We start from the raw sequence: 21,826 nt of genomic DNA on the forward strand, positions 1-21,826 counted from the left end.
AGCTCCGGTGCCCGACCCCACCCCCGGCCCCTGGCCCGGGACCCCCTCCCCTCCCGGGATCCCCTGGGATTCCCCACCCCTCCCGCACCGCCGGGGATCCGGCGGGCCTGGCGCGAGTCCCTGCCCGGCGCCCTGGCCCGGCCCCCGGGTCGGAGGAGCCCGGAGCCCGCCCTAGGAGCCTCAGCCCAGCGGCGACAGCGACTGCAGTCGGGAGGTGAGCGGGAGCCGAGGAATGGAGGCTAAAGCCGGGTTGGGGCGTCCGCGGGGAGCGGGGTCGGGGGCCGCGGTCAGGGGGTCTAGCAGCAGGGCGTGGGACAAGAGTGGAGTTTTGAGGCCACTCAGAAAGGAGGTCTGAGCGAGAGTGCACATTTTTTTCTGCATCCAACCCCCTGTCCTGACCTCATTTCTTTCTCAAAGCACCCCTTGGCCTTCCCTGGAAGTGTGACCTCTGCACCCCGCCCGCAGCCTTGGAAGGCTCTGGTGGCCTCCTTTCCTAGGCAGACTGTGGCTGGGGTGAAGATTGAGCCGATTGTGCATTAAGTCAAAGACAAACCTGCTTCCAGGTGCTCTCCCCATTATACCACACTGCTTCCACTCTCGCCTCTTAAAGGACCCCTCTCTTAATTCTTGAGAACCCTGCAAGGTTTCCCTGGTCAATATGGGGGTGGGGTCAGAGGAGTCACTCTGGAAAGCTCCTGGGCTAGATAAAGTGTTGACAAGATAGGAAGAGGCTGGTCAGAGAGTAGAAGGGAAAATTAAGCCTTAGGAGGTATCTTTTTTGGGGGGTGGGGGGGAGGCTTGAGATACGAGGTAGAAGTAAAACTGAGATTTGAAGGTAGAGGAAACCCAGAAATAAAGGAAAGGGAGGAGGAAAAGTGGAAAGGGCAGATTGCAAATGTCATGAATGTGATGATCATTTTTAGGGCCATATCAGATGTCCTATAAAAGAGTCAGCCCATTCCTTTGTCAAAGTACCTCTAAATAAGATTGCACAATTTTACATAATAGTAGAGTATTCTATATATCTATTAAAATCAGCAAAGCACAATTTTTTAACATATAAAACTATTTTTTTAACATTACAAAATTACCTTATATTGATGGCAGCATATTTTAGTAGGAGATGTGGACTATAGTCTTGGTTCTGGAAAAGAAATTAACACAGTAACATGCTTAGAAACTTAAAATGTGAATAAGCACCTGCAAGTACTAGAATGTCACTATATAAATATTTTGCAAATTGTGAAAGAAAAATGTACTTTTAAAATATATATATTTTTTATTTCAAAGAGGAAAGGAGAGGGAAAGAGAGAGAGAAACATCAGTGATGAGAGAGAACCATTGTTCGGCTGCCGCCTGCACACCCCACACTGGAAATCGAACCCACAATCCGGGCTTGTGCCCTGACCAGGAATCGAATCATGACCTCTTAGTTCATAGGTCGACACTTAACCACTGAACCACACCGGTTGGGCAGGTTGTTTTTTTAAATCCTCACTGGATGATACGTTTTTATTGATTTTTAGAGAAGGAGAGAAAGAGAGAGAGAAGCATCTATGTGAGAAACATGGATATGTTGTCTTCTGTACACACCCCAACTGAAGATCAAACCCGCAACCTGGTTATATACTCTGACCAGAAATCGAACCCAAGATCCTGCTGGTGCATAGGCTGACACTCCAACCACACTGGCCAGGGCAAAATGTACTTTTTGAAAATCAGTGCAAGCATACTAGCCTATGAAATGAATGGTACCCCTTCTTGCTATGCAGTACACAGTCTGCTCAATGTTACCATGAGCCTTGAAGTAAGCAGCTTTCCTTTTATCTAAGGTCTTTTATTTTTTTTTTTGAGATGCATGAATCATTTTAATTTGCTGAATGTGTGTTATGTGCCGTTGAGTTGGCTCCTACGCCTGATGACCCTATGAATGAGTGATGTCCACAATGTCCTGTCCCCAACAGACCTACTCAGATCCTGGAGACTCATGCCTATGACTTCTCTCTTTTTTTTAGAGGAAGTTTATTAAAGCTGAGGAGAGTGAAACAAGGAAGGGCCTAGGGTAGAAGAAGCAATAGGAGAGAGACTAGGTGCTTTGACTCATTAATAAGTCGGAGAAAAGGGGCCTTGGGGACAGGTTCAGGGGGTTTGCCTAGGACCAGCTGCTAGGGCTCATTGCTCCCTGGTTGCAAGTCTAGTGTGGTCTCTTAGAATTTAGGGGATGCTTACCTGTGGGGGAAGGGAAAGACGCCGGCATGCTCCTGGCAGGGAGAGCGCTCCCCGTTTATCTGAGGTCTTGTGAACTGGGGATGTTTCTTCAGTGATGGGGAAATAGTGCAATGGTACAATCTGCCTTTCTCTCTTGAATCTATTGGCACTGACCCTTTTATTTATAAACTAAGATGTTATAAAAATATAAAGGCTCTATCCTAAAATGGATTATGGGATCAGAGTTTTGGACTCCACCTTCCCAGTATTCCTGTCCCTACAGTCACTGCAAGCAATCTGAATTCTAGTAGGCAATACTAGTCATTTCTACATTTTTGTATGTGCCCCACTTATTTCTGCAGCCAAACATTCTCAAGCTTCCAAAAGACCTTTGGCTGTATTGACTTAAGTTCAACTCAACCCCACTTTTCCCATTAAAATTGCTTCTGTTTGCTCCTGTTTTAGCTTCCTTTTGTCCGTGGGATTCATCTCCTTATTGTCTGAGATCTTAACAAAGGCCCAGGGAGTGTTCATTTGGGCCTTTGGGCTCACGCTCCTGGTCATAGGAAGAGAAACACCTCTCTCTAACACAGCGGTTCTCAACCTGTGGGTCCCGACCCCTTTGGGGGTCAAACGACCCTTTCACAGGGGTCGCCTAAGACCATGGGAAAACATATATAATTACATATTGTTTTTGTGATTAATCACTATACTTTAATTATGGTCAATTTGTAACAATGCAATTGGGGGTCACCACAACATGAGGAACTGTATTAAAGGGTCATGGCATTAGGAAGGTTGAGAACCACTGCTCTAACAAAACCTTCTCATCCTCACAGATCTCTGACTTCCCTCTGCTCCTTGCACTTTCCAGGGTCCATTCTTATGATTCTCAATGGAGAATGAAAACATAGATTCATAATGAAAACCAGCCCCCATCGGCCACTGATTCTCAAAAGACGGAGGCTGCCCTTACCTGTTCAAAATGCCCCAGGTGAAACACCAGAGGAGGAGCCTAAACGGCCCCCTGTCCAACAAGAGCCTGGTCAAGCACAGGCCTCCAATGAGGTGGCAGAGTCCACCTCTTGCAAGTTTCCGGTTGGGATCAAGATTATTAACCACCCCACTATGCCCAACACCCAAGTGGTGGCCATCCCCAACAATGCCAATATCCAGAGCATCATCACAGCATTGACCGCCAAAGGAAAGGAGAGTGGCAGCAATGGGCCCAACAAATTCATCCTCATTAGCTGTGGGGGAGCCCCCACTCACCCTCCAGAACCCCAGCCTCAAGCCCAAACCAGCAATGATACCAAGAGAGCAGAAGAGATCACCAAGACCCCGGGACCAAAACCTGCAGCTACGGATGGGAATCTTCCTAGACTACCTGGAGCCCTTCTCGGGCAGAGATGGGAGAACTGTGGTATGTGGTCTGCAAGGCAAAGGGGTGAGGAGCTCAGCCTTTCCCTTTCGGTGGCAAGGACTGCAGTCAGTCATGTTGATGCCTACAACAGGTAGCATGTAGCCTGACCCGGGGAAAGTCATTCTGAAACCTTCACCCAGATCCTTTGGGCACTGTCCAAAGGGTTGTAATTATCATTTAGCACTTCTAATTGCCTTCTTTATATTGGAAAAGGGTTTCTTTATTGTTTTTGTTTCTCTCTCCCATTGACTGTATAAAGAAGTAGGGATCTTTATCTATCTTAATAAAGGAGAAAACTGAAGCATGAGGAGGAAAAGTGGTTTTCTCTGTGCAGATACTTATAAACTCTTTTATAAGGTTGCCTTGACTGATCTCTAAGAGTCAGTGTGGCCCAGATTGAAATGCAACTTGAAACTGTGCTCCTGAATTTCTCCTGAGATCCATAATGGGGTGGAGTTCCTGAGTGCCACAGTAGATTCAGCATGTATTCATTCCCTTGACCCTAAGGATAGAGCTCTTGGAGAGGTGATCCCTAACCACCAATTTTGATGGACCTGCTGGGCATCAGATAAGGCAGCTAAGTGACATCTTGAATTATTTCCCCTCTAGCTGGCAGTGAGGCAGCAGGCTGCACTCTTAACACCAGCTTGACCAACATCCAGTGGCTTGGAAAGATGAGTTCTGATGGCCTGGGCTCCTGCAGCATCAAGCAAGAGATGGAAGGAAAGGAAAATCAGCACTTGGAGCCGAGTCAGGTTAAGGTGAACTGTCACTCACTAGGGACATGAGAGCCATGCAGGGAACTTCTAAGAAGGGAAATGGACCAAGTGGCCAATGCAGCAGAATTTCCAAGTTCTGGTATTAGCGTTCATTTAGTGCAATTCTGTTTAACCTTTGAGCTACCTTTCTGCTTGGGATCTTTCTCCCCATCTGCAAAATTTCCTTGAGGGCAGATTCCTCTGGCTCAGCGTATTCTGTCAGCACTGAGTTTAGTACTCCGCCCTAAGGTATTCAGGAAATGATAAAAAGGTCTTAGTTTGGAAAGCCAAACTTGAAAGAAACAACCCGATGGTATGAAAGAAATATAATTCTTAACCAGATAGTTTTCTTATATATTACTAGAAAATAAAGTAAGTTAGATGTTAATTTTAAATATTTCCCCAGCAATCAAAATTGATTTGACCTAATTGTGTGGCTGGGGTTGTTTTTCACAGTTGCCACACACCTGGATTCTGTTGTATATCCCTTTTAATCATTCATGCCACAAGCTTTAAAAGTAAAAAGTTGCATGGATATATACATAAGTAAAAATTGAGCTGTTCACTTATAACTTGTATACTTGATGAAGTTATTTATATAAACATATCAAATAAATATAAACTTACAAATATAATAAAATTCAATATTTTTTAAAGCTTAATATTTTGAAATGTGAATGATCAGATCCTTGCCTAAGACTTAGTCAAATTTACACTTTGTAGACATTTTTCTGTTCTGTACTCAGAAATATTTCTCTCACACAAACATTGAAAGGAGATGGGTTTATTCACATCAGGAGAAGGAATTAGAGTAAGACCTAGGTCTCATGGGCCCCAGGTCTGAAAAATGGGTGTGGTGGTTGTTGTTTTTTTAATTTATTTAGAGAGAGAGAGAAACATCGATTTGTTGTCCACTTATTTATGCATTCATTGATTGCTTCTTGTATGTGCCCTGACCAGCGATTGAACCTGCAACCTTGGCATATTGGAACGATGCTCTAACCAACTGAGCTACCCAGCCAAGGCTCCATATGGGTGTGATTTTGTATAAAATTAAAGTTTTATGAATCATAACATATACCCAAACTTTCCTGGGAGATTTCAACTACCAAAAACTGGACACTTATTATTGGGAGATATCTTCAACAAAATTAACAAAGACAGAGAAGTGGTTCTACATTGTTGGACTGGATTGGATCATCTCTAAGATCCTTTCTAATTCTAAACTTTTATTCTATGGAATAAGTGGTCTGGGATGAGTTTGTTCCTAGTGTGATTTTTGTGGGATAAGAGGTTTTTCTAGGGAATGTTATTCAAGGGGGGCTGGAGGAGGTCTTGTGAACTCTTCCATGTCATTCCCTTTTCTCTCTCCCTCTGGTTTCTCATAACCCTCAGGTTGAGGAGCTCCCAGGAGGATCAACATCCTGGCAGGACTCTGTGTCTGAGCGGCCGCCGTACTCTTACATGGCCATGATACAATTCGCCATCAACAGTACCGAGAGGAAGCGCATGACCTTGAAAGACATCTACACGTGGATCGAGGACCACTTCCCCTATTTTAAGCATATGGCAAAGCCAGGCTGGAAGGTACTGTGTTCCATAACATCCCACATGGAGGTCACTCTGGTCCGACAGTTTGTCTACACAGATGTCCAACACTTGATGTCTGGTGCTCTGAGAGAATATTAAAGGATGCTAGAACTATAACCAGTTGTATCTTTTGGATTATGACTTGATCCTGCTGAATCCAGCCAAAATCATCAATAAGAACTCTGCAGCCACTTTACCTGTCACTACCTAAGGTTTACCAGGACTCTTCCATGTAGCACTGAGCCCAGTTTTGTGCTACATTGAACAGCAGCTGGAGTGACTAAGTAGCTTTCTGAAAAGATCTTTTAAAAACAATGCTATCTGTGAGGCTCATGATTCACCTCTAATGTCACATAATATTTCTAGAAGGCAGGGATTTTCTTTCATTTTATTCATGGGAAAACAGATGTCTGGGAGTCACTAGGTCACACTACATTGCCAGAGCCACAACTCAGGTCCTTTGACATACTCAGCTTCAAGCCAACGTTTTTTTGTTTTGTTCTCCCCACAATAGAACTTTTAACTTCACATTCTTACCTCAACTAAATTTCCAAGTTTATTATTTCGTTCTTTTTTAAAAAAATATATTTTTATTGATTTCAGAGAGAAAGGGAGAAGGAGAGATAGAAACATTGATGATGAGAGAGAATCATTGATTGGCTGCCTCCTACATGCCCCCTACTAGGATCAAGCCCGCAACCTGGGCATGTGCTCTTGACTGTAATCGAACCTGGGACCCTTTAGTCTGCAGGCCAACGTGCTATCCACTGAGCCAAACCAGCTAGGTCCCAAGTTTCTTATTTCTTTACTCTCCTAAATTGTTATTGATTATTGCTTCAAAGTCTCATTCCTCTTTTCTAGCTCTTGACAGCTATCCAGGTCTTTTCTTTAACACAAACCTAAGAAATGGTACCGCCTTTATCCCCGTAGGATAGATGGGTTTATGGCTGAGATGGATGGCTCTGCAGTGTGGAGGTAGGGATAGAATTGGACACTCGACAAAGCCTGTGCTGGGTACAGTGGATGAGGCCTGAGGCTCATATCCCCTTAGGAAACATCAAGGGTGATGTTTCTGTATCTAAAATAGCTGGTAACCGGTTGTCTCTTCTTTCAGAATTCCATTCGCCATAACCTTTCTCTTCATGACATGTTTGTTCGAGAGACGTCTGCCAATGGCAAGGTCTCCTTCTGGACCATTCACCCCAGTGCCAATCGTTACTTGACCTTGGACCAGGTGTTTAAGGTGAGTGTCCTGGTTTCTTCTAAATGGGGCCAGAGTTGGAGGTTGTAATATCCATCTCAAAAAGAAACCAGTGGTCCTTGTCATGATCTTATCTGATCTGGGGAGAGTTAGATGCCAGCTGGCCCATAGGTGATTTGCATAAAACTCAATGAATTAAGTACAGTTGACAAATACCAAAGACCCACTTTAGTACTAGACCAGGCCATAGAGAGGACTACTTGGATCCAAATAAGAGGACTTCCCAGAATAGCATTTCCCTAACTGCCCTGTGGATAAGAACTGCCTGGGATACTTATTAAAAAACAGCTGCCCATCCTAGCACGTTTGGCTCAGTGGATAGAGCATGGGCCTGCAGACTGAAGGGTCCCAGGTTCGATTCCTGTCAAGGGCACATGCCCTGGTTGTGTGCTTGATCCCCAGTAGGGGGTGTGCAGGAGGCAGCCAATCAATGATTCCCTCTCATCATTGATGTTTCTATGTCTCTCTCCCTCTCCCTTCCTCTCTGAAATCAATAAAAATTTATTTTAAAAAAACCCACACAACTTCCCAAGCCCCTTTCTTGGGGCTTCTGATTCAATGGGTCTAGGATGGGCCCAGAAATACGTTTTTTTAACAAGCTTCTCAGGTGATTCTTGCAGAAAAAGTCTAAGAAACCTTGTTTTTTAAAAGCCCTTCTTTAGGCTAGAGACCAGAAACCGAGCCAACTGAACAACTCTTTAGAAGTGATTGTTTTGGGATTTCAGAGTGCCCATAACCATTCTGTTGGGAGGGACAGTTGACGAGGGTGGCCCTCAGCATCAGGCAGGAATAGGTGTTTTTCCCAATGTGGTCAGATTGATTGACCATGCTGGTGGTAACTTCATCTCATTTCTCTCCCACAATGCCTGCCCACCACAGCCACTGGACCCAGGGTCTCCACAATCACCCGAGCACTTGGAATCAGTAAGATTCTTTCCCTCTGGCTCGGGGTTTGGCCTTATTTTCCTTTCACGGCTTAGCATGGCTTTAGCGGACAGGGACAAGACTGCCAGCCCTAAGTACAGAGCACCGAGCTTCTGGAGTGAGGAAATGTGTGACTGTCACCTCATCTCCCCAGAGGAGGGCCCACTTCTCCTTCCCCTCACATGGGCGATCATGAAGGTGCACTGAGCAGAGCGGGCGTGGCAGGAGGACATGCCATGGGCTTGGTGCAAGATAGCAACCACAGTGCATGGCATAGGACTGGCAGGAAGCAATGTTTTCTCTCACTTTCGTCCTGGCTTTTCTTTGTCACTCTTAGAACTACATGCCTTAGCATCCCCTGGGGGTGGTGAGGACATGGATGAGGTGCTAGGACCTGTCACCATAAACCTGTGTGCTGCCCACCTTTCCCACTAACCAGGCTTGGTGGCATTGCTCACCTGCATCCTCCCAGAGCAGCTTTGGTTTCTGGGCTGTTGATTAGCTCAGTGCATAGTACGAGAGCAGCTGGTGGGTTCTCCCGCCTCCTCCCCTGCCTTATTAACCCAGGTTTCTCTCTCTTCCTATCGCCACACACAGCAGCAGAAACGACCCAATCCTGAGCTCCGCCGGAATGTGACCATCAAAACTTCACTCCCACTGGGCGCACGTTAGTATGGGAGAGTGGGCCTCAGACCTAATCCTTGTTCTGGGGACATATTTTTAGGGGATCTGACTCTGGGATTCTGTGCCTGGCTCAAAGGGATCTGTGCCTAGCTCAAAGGGATCTGAGCACAGCTCCTGGGATTGAGAAGGGTGTGTCTCTGGACCCATACCCCTTATCTCTCCTATTTCCTCCTAGGGCGGAAGATGAAGCCATTGCTACCCCGGGTCAGCTCATACCTGGTACCCATTCGGTTCCCAGTGAACCAGCCACTGGTGTTACAGCCCTCGGTAAAGGTGCCATTGCCCCTGGCAGCTTCACTCATGAGCTCAGAGCTTGCCCGCCACAGCAAACGAGTCCGTATTGCCCCCAAGGTGAGTGGCTTCTGTTTTCCTCTGAGGATTATGTGCATTGGACCTACATTTGCAACTGCACTCTACTGAGTGTTCCTTGAATAGCTTATAAATTAAGTTGGGTAGGTAAAACAATGGAAAATTTAATAACATAGGAATTTGACTACAATGTAAGTGTTGTCAGAAGGCCCAAAATACCTGATGAGTGTGTAAGAATTGGGACAAGGTTGTTATGATACACTAGTGGCCCAGTGCACAAATTCATGCACATTGAAAGGAAATTAACTAGAAGAAATATTTTAATATCGCTATTCGCCCTTTCTCTGTAATAGAAGTGTCAACCAAATTCGCGATCAACGACAGATGGAAGCACGTGCATGCAATTTGCGCCAGCAAGAGCTTTTTATGTATCACACATGCACGAGTTAACTTAGCCTTTTATAGATAGAGAACAAACTTGCTTAATTAGATCTGCTTTCTGATTTAGCTAAACTTTTTCCAGCCCAGTGAAGCACCCCAACTTCTCTTTCAGGTAATTGTCAGCAACAGAGCAGTAAATATCAACACAAAGCAGATTATTATTGTAGATCACACAGGGAGAACAAAGGGTAAAATATTTAGCTGCAGCAGTGTTTGACTATATTCTGTGCAGTGAGAAAACCTCAAGTCATTTTCAAGTTCCACCATTTCTTACTTTTTTTTAGTCGGGTCAGGTTTCTAAGCTTTCTAAATCTCCATTTTCTGGCTAATTAAAAGAAAAGAGGATTCTACCAAGTCTCCTATCTACCTACTCCAGGACTTATCTGAGGATCAAATGAGATGAGGCACGGGAAAACGCTTCACAGATATTTGGTTACAGTGTAAAGTGTTTCCATCTGGCTATAAGCAAGTGGTATTCCTGGGCTGAAGAAACTGCAAGGAGGCTAGTCGTCACTAGGGAGAGGAAGCCAGGTGTTGCTACTTGATGTCATTACCCAGACAAGGGAAAGACACTTAGCATATTAGCCTTTTATATAGATCAGTTGTTCTCAACCTTGGCTGCACATGAGAATCACCTGGGAATCTTTTTAAAATCCTGATTTCTGGGCCTCATCCTCTGGAAATTCTGTTTCTTTGTTATGGGTGGGGCCACAACATTACTAACAAACAAAATTTTCAGAGGATGAGGCACAGAAATTAGGATTTTAAAAATATTCCCAGGTGATTCTCATGTGCAGCCAAGGTTGAGAACCACTGATATGGATAGATAGATGGGCTGGGTGGTTAAAGAAGAATTTTCAAATTTTCAAAAAAGAAAGATCTTTTTTCATTAAAAAAATTATGTTTTTATTGATTTCATAGAGAGAGGAAAGGAGAGGGAAAGAGAGTCAGAAACATCAATGATGAGACAGAATCATCAATTGGCTACCTCCTGCAAGCTCCCACTGGGGATCGAGCCTACAACCCAGGCATGTGCCCTGACCAGGAATTGAACTGTGACCTCCTGGTTCATGGGTCGACACTCAACCACTGAGCCACACTAGTTGGGCAAAAGAAGTAGATCTTAGAAGTGGATTTGGGTAAACAGATAAGAGTGGAGAGAGTATAGAGGCAGGGAATGCCAGTTTGTACCCAGTAACAGTGGAGTAAACTGGTCCGTCTAGCTCAGGGTTTCTCAGCCTCCATACTATTGGCATTGAGAGCTGGATAATTCTTTGCTGGGGGTGGGGGTAGGGTGCTGTCCTGTGCACTGAAGGACGTTTAGTGGCATCACCTGGTCTCTCCCCACTAGGTGCCAGGAGCATCATCCCCCTACCAACCATGTGAAAATTAAAATGTCCCCAGACATTACCAAATGGCCCCTGGTTGATAAGCATCATTGGTCTAGTTTGAGAGGAGCGTAAGTTAAGACCATATTTTGATGGGCAACCAAGTCTGGACCTAACCCTCCAGAAAAGTTTTTGTGAGCAGAAGCTCATCTGTAACAAAGTAGGGAAAAGGCTCCACCCCCTTCACTGAGATGGAAACAGAATGGGCTCTGGAGTTTAGAGACTTGGGTTGCTTTTAAAATTATTTAAAATATATGTATAAAATGATACGTAGCACCATACATAATTTTACATATGTACTTTATTATGATTATAGCATGTATATTGTTTTTGTTTTAATGAAGTCTTTTTCCCTTTTTCTTCTTTTTGCTTACCCTCTCCCACCTTCACCCATATCACCCCTGCTCCTCAAATAACCGATGACAATTTACTCTGCTTTCTTCCATATTTTTATCTATTTTTAGTATAATAGACATACATATATAGTCATAGCCATTTTTTATTGTTGACAGTATTACAATGTCCTCCACTTTTCCCCCTGTAGTTCCCCTCCACATAGCGCTCCCCTAGCCATTTTATTTACTTAATTATTTTTCAAAATATATTTTTATTGATTTCAGAGAAGGGAGAGAGAGATAGAAACATCAATGATGAGAGAGAATCATTGATCGGCTCCCTCCTGCATGCCCCCACTGGGGATCAAGCCCACAACTCAGGCATGTGCCCTGACCAGGAATCGAACCGTGACCTCCTGGTTCATAGCTTGATGCTCAACCACTGAGACACACCAGCCAGGATCCCCCTAGCCATTTTACATATACACACACAGCACATGGAACATTGAAATGGGATTATATTACAAGTCACCTGGCACAGCTCTATTTCATTGTCTTTTTTTGTTATTGTTGTTAATCCTTACCTAGGATATTTTTCCATTGATTTTTAGAGAGAGTGGAAGGGAGAGGGAGAGACAGAAAGAAATATCAATGTGATCGAGACACAGTGATTGGTTGCCTCCTGCATGCACCCTAACCAGGGCTGGGGAACCTGCACCGAGGTATATGCCTTTGACTGGAATCATAATTCATTGTTTTTTAATGGTCACATAATATTCCCTGGTGTGGCTATGTCATAATTTTTCAAACCATTCCACTCTTATGGGCTATAACATTTTGTTTCTAATATTTTTCTCCTATGAACAGCATTGCAATAAATATCTTTGCAAGTATTTTCTTACTAGTGCTTTTATTTCTATGGAATAGGGTCCCAGACATGAGATTGCTAAGTAAAGAGGTATTTTAAATTTTATTAAATATTGCTAGATTGCTTTTCACATTTCTACTAGCAATATATGACAAGACCTATGTCTTTGCTAGCAATTGGCATTATTAATCTTTTTAATATTTGCCCATCTAATGTACATGAAATTATTTCATCTTTCTTTGCTTATTAGTAAGTGTGAGCACCTTCTTGTTATGTTTATTCACTTGGGATTATTCACTGTGAGATGCTTATTTATGGATGTTGCCTATTTTTTATAGGGTTCTGTTAATAATTTGTGCTAATTCATTTTATTAAAATATTAACCTTCTGTCTTTTAGGCTGAAGATTTTTTTTTTACTTCCGTTGTTTGTTTCTTAACTGGGTTTATGGTTTCTCTTGCCACAGTAAGATTTTACATTTTTATGTAGTCAAATTTATCTCTTTTCTCTCTTACAGCTTCTGGGTTTCCAGTCTTGGTTAAGAAGGTCACCCTCAGATTGTACATGTAGTCTCCTAGATTCTCTTTCAGGATTTGTATGGTTTTAATTTTTCTTTTATCTTTGTATATGGTATAAAATAGGCATCCAACTTTATTTTTTTCTCAGCTAGATACTAATTATGTCAGCACTATATTAAATGATCTACCTTTTCCCCCTGGAATTGAGCTTCCACCTTCATCATATATTCTCATATTTAATAGTTTTTAAGAATTTAAAAAGACAAAAAGAGGATTAGTAGCAGCATGTCACTTATTTTAGTCATCATCTTATGTCCCTCCTGGTGACTGGGTTGAATCTCAAGGCCTCAAGAGCTCCCTCTCATCTTGTCCCTACTTCCCTTTCAGGTGCCGCTAGCTGATGAGGGGGTGGCTCCTCTGCCCACTGCAGGGCCAGTGAAAGAGGAGAAATTCCTGCTTGGAGAAGGGCTGTCTCCTCTGCTTCCAGTTCAGCCCATCAAGGAGGAAGAAATACAGCCTGGGGAGGAAATGCCACACTTAGGGAGGCCTATCAAGGTGGAGAGCCCGCCCCTGATAGAGTGGCCCTCGCCGTGCCCATCTGTCAAAGAGGAGCTGTCTCAGTCCTGGGAGGAGGACTCCCCTCACTCGCCCACTCCAAAGTCCAAGAAGTCCTACAGTGGGCTCAGGTCCCCAACCCGGTGTGTGTCTGAAATGCTGGTGATTAAACGAAGGGAGGGGAGGGAGATGAGCCGGTCTCGAAGGAAACAGCACCTACTACCTCCCTGTGTGGATGAGCCTGAGCTGCTCTTCTCAGAGGCCCCTGGGACTTCAAAACCAGCCACAGAGCTCACTCTCCCTTCAGAGCCCTCTGTGCCTGCCTCCCAGCTTGGCTACTCCCAGGAGGAGGGAGGACCTTTTAAGACACCCATTAAGGAGACGCTGCCCGTCTCCTCTACCCCGAGCAAATCTGTCCTCCCCTTGAGCCCTGAATCCTGGAGGCTTACACCCCCAGCCAAAATTGGAGGGTTAGATTTCAGCCCAGTACGAACCCCTGAGGGTGCCTTTGGCCCCCTACCTGACTCCCTGGGGCTGACAGATTTCAGTACCACCCCACTGAAAAGCATCCCCCTCTTTGACTCACCCCAAGAACTCCTCAATTCTGAGCCCTTTGACCTCAACTCTGACCCCTTTAGTAGCTGTTCCCCCTCAGAAATGGAAGTCCCCAAGCCAGACTACCCCATGGTTGGGGAGCCACAGGTTGCCAGCCTTCCAGCCAACCGTTCCCTGACAGAAGGCCTGGTTCTGGACACAATGAATGACAGCCTGAGCAAGATTCTGCTGGACATCAGCTTCCCTGGCCTGGAGGAGGACCTGCTGGGCCCTGACAACATCAACTGGGCTCAGCTCCTGCCTGAGCTGCGGTAGAGACCTGACCTTACCCTTGCTGCTCAAGCTGTCCACTCTGGGCCATCCAAGAGTGGCTGGGCCATCCAAGGCCTGAGAAAGGACGGCAAGCAGGGACTGTCCGCCCTCTAGCCCCACCTTGTTATGCCAAGGCAGACATCATGCCATAGTCACCACTGGGCCCTCTACAAGCCTCGAGGCCCTGGTATCTGAACTCTGTGCCACCCTATGCTCCCCTAGAGAATCTGATTCCTCAATCCCCCTGCGAGAGCTGAAGGGTGGGCATAGCAGAAACAAGGATGAAAAGAGATTAGGAACTCCCCAAACTGTTTGTATTGTGCCCAGCAGTTTCACCTTCCCTGTTCCTTGCAGGGTGTCCTGTAAATAGTGTATATGCTCCAAATTATCCTCTAATTTTAAATGTAAGCTTATTTCCTTAGATCATTATCTACAGACTATCAGAAGGTGGGTAGGATGACAGGGGTTTCACTTTGCTTCTGTTCCATGCTTTCCTCCAGGCCCAAGTTGCCTGCCTCAAGGGTTCTTTACTGTAGGCACCCAGACAAGCAGATCGGCTTGCCAGAGCCCCTTCTACTGCTCTTCCCTCCCACCTCCCCATGTTTCCAAGAAGAAATCCTGGTGAAACTGTCTCATAATGTGTCAAGAGTTGAATTGGGAGGGGGGTGGATGCATCTGAGGCAGCGTGTGGGCGCCCAGCTGTGTGCCCACGTGATGTTTCTCTGATAGTGCCCCCTAATCATGCCAGAGAGACTAGCACTGATGAGAACCTGGCCTGAGGCTTGAGGAGGCTAAAAGGGTCCTGACCTGCCTGGCTTTCTTAGCTTGCACTGCAGCTTTGCAAAGAGCCACCTGGGCCCCAGCTGGCCATATGCATGTGAGCCAGCGCAAGAACACTACTGTAACTACTCAATAAAATCCAGGGTGTAAGAGTTTCTCTCTGTGGTGTGTTGGCGTCTGGTCCCTAAGCTAAGAAGGGATTGGGAAAGAAAGTGGGTGACGATGAAGATGGGCATGCAAGGTCTGAAGACAACATGAAGCACTTGAGAGTGCAAAGGCCTGTGGCATGGACCACCTCCCATACGGTACCTGCACAGACACACAGCCTTTCTAACACAGAGATGACTTTTCCCAATATTGGTCCTGCACAGCCAGTCCCCACTAAGGGAAAGGAATACCTGGGGGCGCACCTTCCAGAACATTAGGAAAGGAGGAGCCCAATTACAGGTACCTCATGACCACCTTTACCTCCAACCCAAGGCCTGAAAGCCAGCCTGTCCTGCTTTTCTCCGCAGACCCTCCTAGGCCAGTCCCTTCCCAGAAGCGCTCCCATTCCCATCTTTCACAGTCAGAACTTGTCTCATCCCCTGGCTCTGGGCCTGGAGCAACCAGGGCCCAAAGGACTGATGAGCCCTCCTCCCTGAGGCAACGCCCAGGGAGCAGCACCATAGCAACCGGGCAGCAAACAATGCTGCCAGTAAGGTCTTCCCTATAAAGCTGCCCCTCCTGGCAATTAGGCCCAGAAGAAGAATGGCTAGTAACCCAGGAAGATCACTCAGAGGGCAAAGTAAACCATCCGATGCCAGGAAACCTTTCCTGCAGGTAGGGGCCAGGGCCTCATCTCTGAGACCTACCTTTTTGTACCCCACTGGGCTAGTGGCTGTCCCCCTGGGTCATGCTTTCTCCAAGGCAGCAGATCTCCAGTCTGTGAACTCCCGCTGTCTTCCTCCCTTAGTTCTATGGTACTGTGAACGTGGAGTTCAGAAGAGTACCTGCACAGACACACAGCCTTTCTAACACAGAGATGACTTTTCCCAATAATGGTCCTGCACAGCCAGTCCCCACTAAGGGAAAGGAATACCTGGGGGCACACCTTCCAGAACATTAGGAAAGGAGGAGAAGAGAAGCCTGGTTATTAGATCTCCGGGATCATTGGTCACATAGTAATGATTTAGGGGACTGGGCCCAAGAAACGGGAGTTTTGGGAACCAGAAAAGTCCTAGGAGTGGACTGGCAGGAGAGGCATTTTTGGAGAGCATAGTATCATGATTAGTGCAGACAAATGGCCACAGGCTTTCTGGGTGAGTTATTTACTGTGTGAGATATTTACTGTGTCTTGCTTTTTGCATCTTTGAGATGAGGACCGTAACAACACCTGCTCACAGGGCTGTGAACATTAAGTGAGATGTGGATAAGTACTTAGCACAGTTGCCTACATATTTGCTACTGTTTATTTCATGGGGGTGTGGCACAGAAAAGGGAAGGGGCGAAGAGCCTAGATGCTTTCTGTATTTGCCTGTATTTTAATGAGAAGGGCAATGCACCAATGACAGGGAAACGAGCAATGGGAGGAGTCCTGGTAGAAAAGCACCCAGGCTTCCTTCTCTGAGGAAAGACTTGCCTCCTATACTTGGCTTGGTTAGGACATTTTCCCTCAGGCTTTCCTCAGGCCTGGTGTGCCCATTAGGAGCATGAGTTCCTCAGCAGGACTGTGGGGGCCCCAGAACGAAGAGGATGGGTGGAGGTAAGAAGTGAAGAGTGGGAAAATCCAAGTTGAAAGAGGGTGGGAAATCAACCCCAAACCTGGTAGGTGGAAAGAGAACAAAAGATCAACAGTCTAAAGCAGTGGTTCTCAACCTTCCTAATGCCGCGACCCTTTAATACAGTTCCTCATGTTGTGGTGACCCCCAACCATAAAATTATTTTCATTGCTACATCATAACTGTAATTTTGCTACTGTTATGAATTGTAATGTAAATGATATGCAAGATGTATGCAAGATTGTTACAAATTGAACACAATTAAAGCATAGTGATTAATCACAAAAACAATATGTAATTATATATGTGTTTTCGGATGGTTTTAGGCGACCCCTCTGAAAGGGTCATTTGACACCTAAAGGGGTCGCGACCCACAGGTTGAGAACCGCTGGTCTATGGGAATAATACAGAGCCAGCCTACCTGCTGCTGGGCAGGGCCGGAGGGAGACACACCCCCTGCCAGGCCGCCAGTGCCCCAGGAGAGCCCTGGTGTGGAGGAGGCCGGCAGCTCCTTTCCTCTGGGCTGCTCCGGGGAAGCAGAGGCAGAGTGCCCCACGCTTCCTTTGTCCCTCTCTAGATGTTCCTGGCCGAGTCCCTCCCAGACTACCGCACATGGGCTCAGCGTGAGTTTCTCCTCACTGATAAGCCCGGGGAATTGCCTGGCTTCACCCGGCAAACCTACCACCAGCTAGCCCTGAAGCTGCCACCCTGCACAGACATCAAGTCCAAGGTGCGCCACCGAATAATCCACCCTTGGAAGGATAAAATCGAGCACACCTGGGGCTTTCACGCGTGGCTTGACGTGGGGCGCTTGCCCGCCACCTTTCCCAGCAGGCCTGACAGACCCTATGATAGCAATGTCTGGCGCTGGCTGACGGACTCCAGGGCCCACCGCTATCCCCCAGCAGAGCCCGCCATCCCCCCACCCTCCTGGATGGGTCAAAACAGCTATCTGACCTTTATCAGCTGTACTCCTATCTTCTTGAATGAGGACCTGAAGAAACAGGTGATTTTCAGGACAGTGAAAGAACTAAAAGAAGTGGAGAAACTCAAGCTGAGGAGTGAAGGAAGGGCACCTCCACTCGACACCAATGGCAACATCCTGCCGCCAAAGAACTTCAGGAAGTAAGAGGCGCTCCTTCCTCAGGGAGCTCACCCACCTCCCCATGTTCAGGTGACCCCCCCCCCCCCCCCCCGATTCCTGTTTCTGATATCTAATTGGAATTCTAACTTTCCCACCTCTGAAAACTAAACACTCTTCTGAATGTATCTGTAGGAAAGGGATGGAGGCAAGGGAAAGACAGCCAGGGGAGGGGCTCAATCATTTATTTACTTTTTAAATATATTTTTATTGATTTTTTTATAGAGAGGAAGGGAGAGGGATAGAGAGTTAGAAACATCGATGAGAAACATCGATCAGCTGTCTCCTGCACACCCCTACTGGGGATCGAGCCTGCAACCCCAGGCATGTGCCCTTGACCGGACCCTTGAGCCCACAGGATGACGCTCTATCTATTGAGCCAAACTGGCCAGGGCCTTTCTGCCTTTCTGAAGGCTTCTTACCCTTTCAGCTTTCATTTGTTTTCTCATGAAGCCTTCCTGGGGGATGTATATAAAAGAAAGGCAGAAAGGAGGGGATGGAGGACTGACTGGTGTGAGCAGAGACAAGAATGCAAAAGGACTTATTCCAGAACCCTGCAGCTCCCCCTCCCCCACCCCATCGTGGGAACTCACAGATATTGCCATACTGGGTCCAGTCCAGGCACTGGGCATGAGTGGCGGGAGAGGAGAAGAATAAGGATAGAATGTCTTAAATTCCGATTCCACAGGCATTAACAGAAGCATTGAGGAGTTGAAGGGGGAGGCTGTGGAAATCTGCAATCTTAAAAAAAAAAACAGCCAGCAATTGGTGATTTTGAGAGAAGATTATTCAAGGCCTTGGCTTCTCTCTAGTGTCCCTGCAATGAAGATTTATTATTATTATTATTATTATTATTATTATTATTGCTTAAAGTATTACAAAGGGTATTACATATGGGTCCTTTTTTCCCCCCCGCCCTTGACAATCCCCTGGCCTCCCCTACCCCCCCAGTGTCTTATGTCCATTGGTTATGCTTATATGCATGCATACAAGTCCTTCGGTTGATCTCTTACCCCCCTCCCTCCTGCCCCCCAACCCTCCCTGGCCTTCCTGCTGCAGTTTGACAATCTGAGGCAGCTCTGCCTCTGTATCTATTCTTGTTCATAAGTTTATAATGGTCTTTATTATGCATGAATGAGTGAGATCATGTGATATTTTTCCTTCATTGACTGGCTTATTTCACTTAGCATAATGCTCTCCAGTTCCATTCATGCCGTTGCAAATGGTAAGAGTTCCTTCCTTTTTACAGCAGCATAGTATTCCATCGTGTAGATGTACCACAGTTTTCTAATCCACTCATCTACTGATGGGCACTTAGGCTGTTTCCAGATCTTAGCTATGGTGAATTGTGCTGCTATGAACATATGGGTGCATATATCCTTTCTGATTGGTGTTTCTGGTTTCTTGGGATATTACTATTTTTTAATATACTTTTATTGATTTCAGAGCAGAAGGGAGAGGGAGAGAGAGATAGAAACATCAATGATGAGAGAGAATCATTGATTGGCTGCCTCCTGCATGCCCCCAACTGGGGATCGAGCCTGCAACCTGGGCATGTGCCCTTGACTGAAATTGAACCCAGGACATTTCAGTCCCCAGGCTGACTCTCTATCCACTGAGCCAAACCAGCCAGGGCTATTATTATTATTTTTAATTGATTTCAGAGAGGAGGGAAAAGGGAGAGAGATAGAAACATCAATGATGAGAGAGAATCATTGATTGGCTGCCTCCCACATGCCCCACACTGGGGATCAAGCTACAGGCCTAACTGGGAGTGGAGGGGGTGGTGGTGGAATTGAACTGTGACCTCCTGGTTCATAGGTTGACACTCAACCACTGAGTGACACCGGCTGGCTGCAATGAAGATTATTGATGGTTAAAATGTGCCAATACTAGGCATACAAAGGTGAAGGAGACTTAGCTCACTCCTCAAAAAACTCAGTCAAATTATAGTGCCAGATGTTCTGTGGTTCCTTTTAAACAGCTCTGTAAGGGGTTAAAATAAATTGTTAGAATTACTCTAGATCCATGAGAAAGCACATCCTGAGCATGAAAGACTCAGAGATTTTGGACAAGGTCTGAGCCTGAAGATACTCATGATTTGCTGGGAAATGGAACATTTATATATAAACTCAGCTATTCTCAACTCTGGTAGAACATCAGAATTACCTGGGCCTCTGTAGAAAACTGTTGAGGTTTGAGCACCACCCAGAAGAGTCTAACTCACTTGGCCTGGGGGCAGCCTGGCATGGCATTAAGCTCCTGAGGATGATTCCGTTGTGCAGCAAGGCCTGAGCACTTCTGCTGTACATGGAAGAGAGCAAACCGGGCTATCTGTGAACCAGGTGCAAAGCATGTTGAGCCACAGGAAATTTGCCACCATTTAACTATGGATTTTAAAAAGTCAAATTCTTGCCCTAGCCAGGTTGGCTCAGTGAATAGAGTGTCAGCCTGTGGACTAAAGGGTCCCAGGTTTGATTCCAGTTAAGGACACATGCCTGTGTTGCAGGCTTGATCCCCAGTGTGGGGTATGCAGGAGGCAGCCAATCAATGATTCTCTCTCATCATTGATGTTCCCCACCCCCACCCCCCTCTCTTCCCCTCCCTCCTTCCCTTCCTCTCTGAAATCAATAAAAACATATATTTTTCAAAAAGGCCGCCCTAGCTAGTTTTGCTCAGTGGATAGAGCATCGGCCTCAGGACTGAAAGGTCCCAGGTTCGACTCCGGTCAAGGGCACATGCCCAGGTTGTGGGCTCGATCCCCAGTGGGGGGCATACAGGAGGCAGCCGATCAATGATTCTCTCATCATTGATTTTTCTATCTCTCTCTCCCTTTCCATTCCTCTCTGAAATTAATAAAAATATTTTTTTAAAAAGTCAAATTCTCACTGTTGAATCTAATACTACAGGCCTGTAGAAGAGGGAACCATCAAACCAGGTGTTGGAAGGCAGCAGGTGAGAGCAGGGAGGGCTCTTGAATAGCATCATATTAACCAGTGATGAGAAGGAGCATGTGTGCTGTATTGGGGAATAGTCAGAATCTGGATAATGAAATATCCTACAATATGTTGAAAGATTGACCAGCTAAATATTCCAGCTAATGCCAAACACACACACACACACACACACACACACACACACACACACACACAGGCCATTTGGAATAGATCAATTTCCAATTAGGAAAAGAGACAGAAGAATTCCCTATAGCCTGATTGCTCATAGCTTATGGAGGGCTGCATCGTACTTTGCCTTCTCACCCCTTCCATCATGCCTGATCTCTTCTCTGACTTCCTGTTCTCTCCACACCCTCTCCCCTCAACAGGTACCAACACATCTCAGCTGGTGGAAGGTTTGAACCCCTCGACTTCCAGCTTCTGCCCAACCCACTTCCCAGTGCTTCTGCCAGGAGAAGGCCCTGCCCAAACCCTCTGCCTCACTACCAGGAGACGGCGCTAAAGCTGGCCTTGTTGCCAAGTGCGCCCCTGAGAAAGGACCTCGTGAGGAACTACCAAACCCTAATAAAGGACCGCATTGCCTTGCCCCTCCACCATCTCTCCAAGGCACAACCCAGGAAGAGAAAAAGAAGACCTGAACACACCTGGAAAAGCCTCCAGATGGGTGAGGACCACGGTGGGGACACAGACCCCCAGGCTCCAGTGTTCTCAACAAATGTACCTTAAGCAGGAAGCCTTTGGGTGGCTCAAGGACTCTGGCTTCGTAGAATGGAGCCTCTCCAGCTCCTCCCCATCTTTGTAGCCCAGGCTCCTCAAGACTCTACTGAAACGCTAAATTGTTACGTCTTCCTTGGAGGACTCTCTCATAGCAAGTGGGAGGACTGGTGTGTATATGTGGGGGGGGCGGGGAGGAGGAAGACAAAGAGAACAGGGAGAGCAGAGGGGGGGGGTTCCCATTCCCAGGGACAGAATGAAAAGTGGGGGGAAAGACGGTGTGTGTGTGTGTGTGTGTGTGTGTGTGTGTGTGTGTGTGTAGGGTTGAGGGGAGGAGGAAAGACTG

General features: G+C 46.3%; 2 protein-coding genes across 11 annotated transcripts; both read left to right on the forward strand.

The window, feature by feature from the left end:
* Positions 1–2: 2 nt before the first annotated feature.
* On the forward strand, positions 3–15,063 carry FOXM1 (forkhead box M1). Of its 10 annotated transcripts, none has more exons than XM_059683878.1 (10): positions 3–214; positions 3,048–3,631; positions 4,241–4,392; positions 5,785–5,976; positions 7,094–7,222; positions 8,120–8,164; positions 8,762–8,831; positions 9,024–9,199; positions 12,706–12,783; positions 13,094–15,063. In XM_059683878.1, the coding sequence occupies exons 2-10, from the start codon at positions 3,130–3,132 to the stop codon at positions 14,129–14,131; spliced, it is 2,382 nt and encodes a 793-aa protein (XP_059539861.1). In that variant the 5' UTR covers positions 3–214; positions 3,048–3,129; the 3' UTR covers positions 14,132–15,063. The 10 variants fall into 10 exon arrangements, with proteins under 10 accessions (XP_059539861.1, XP_059539864.1, XP_059539867.1 ...); XM_059683875.1 differs by having other exon boundaries at positions 78–214; positions 3,048–3,655; XM_059683877.1 differs by having other exon boundaries at positions 78–214; positions 3,048–3,655; positions 8,765–8,831.
* A 120-nt stretch (positions 15,064–15,183) lies between these two features.
* TEX52 (testis expressed 52) lies at positions 15,184–17,797 on the forward strand. Its single transcript, XM_059683887.1, has 2 exons — positions 15,184–15,730; positions 17,246–17,797. Exons 1-2 carry the CDS (start codon positions 15,659–15,661, stop codon positions 17,795–17,797), a joined length of 624 nt encoding a protein of 207 aa, XP_059539870.1. The 5' UTR covers positions 15,184–15,658.
* The last annotated feature ends 4,029 nt before the right edge of the window (positions 17,798–21,826 follow it).

Source organism: Myotis daubentonii, chromosome 2, assembly GCF_963259705.1.
Source record: "Myotis daubentonii chromosome 2, mMyoDau2.1, whole genome shotgun sequence".
Lineage (NCBI taxonomy): Eukaryota > Metazoa > Chordata > Mammalia > Chiroptera > Vespertilionidae > Myotis > Myotis daubentonii.

Bases quoted from the DNA above. Each gene is read 5' to 3' on its own strand.
- FOXM1 (XM_059683875.1), top strand. From the start codon at position 3,130: ATGAAAACCAGCCCCCATCGGCCACTGATTCTCAAAAGACGGAGGCTG. The intron at 8,832-9,023 runs GTTAGTATGGGA...ATTTCCTCCTAG, and splicing joins TTCACTCCCACTGGGCGCAC to GGCGGAAGATGAAGCCATTG. The intron at 12,784-13,093 runs GTATGGTTTTAA...CTTCCCTTTCAG, and splicing joins TAGATTCTCTTTCAGGATTT to GTGCCGCTAGCTGATGAGGG.
- TEX52 (XM_059683887.1), top strand. From the start codon at position 15,659: ATGGCTAGTAACCCAGGAAGATCACTCAGAGGGCAAAGTAAACCATCC. The intron at 15,731-17,245 runs GTAGGGGCCAGG...GTCCCTCTCTAG, and splicing joins CCAGGAAACCTTTCCTGCAG to ATGTTCCTGGCCGAGTCCCT.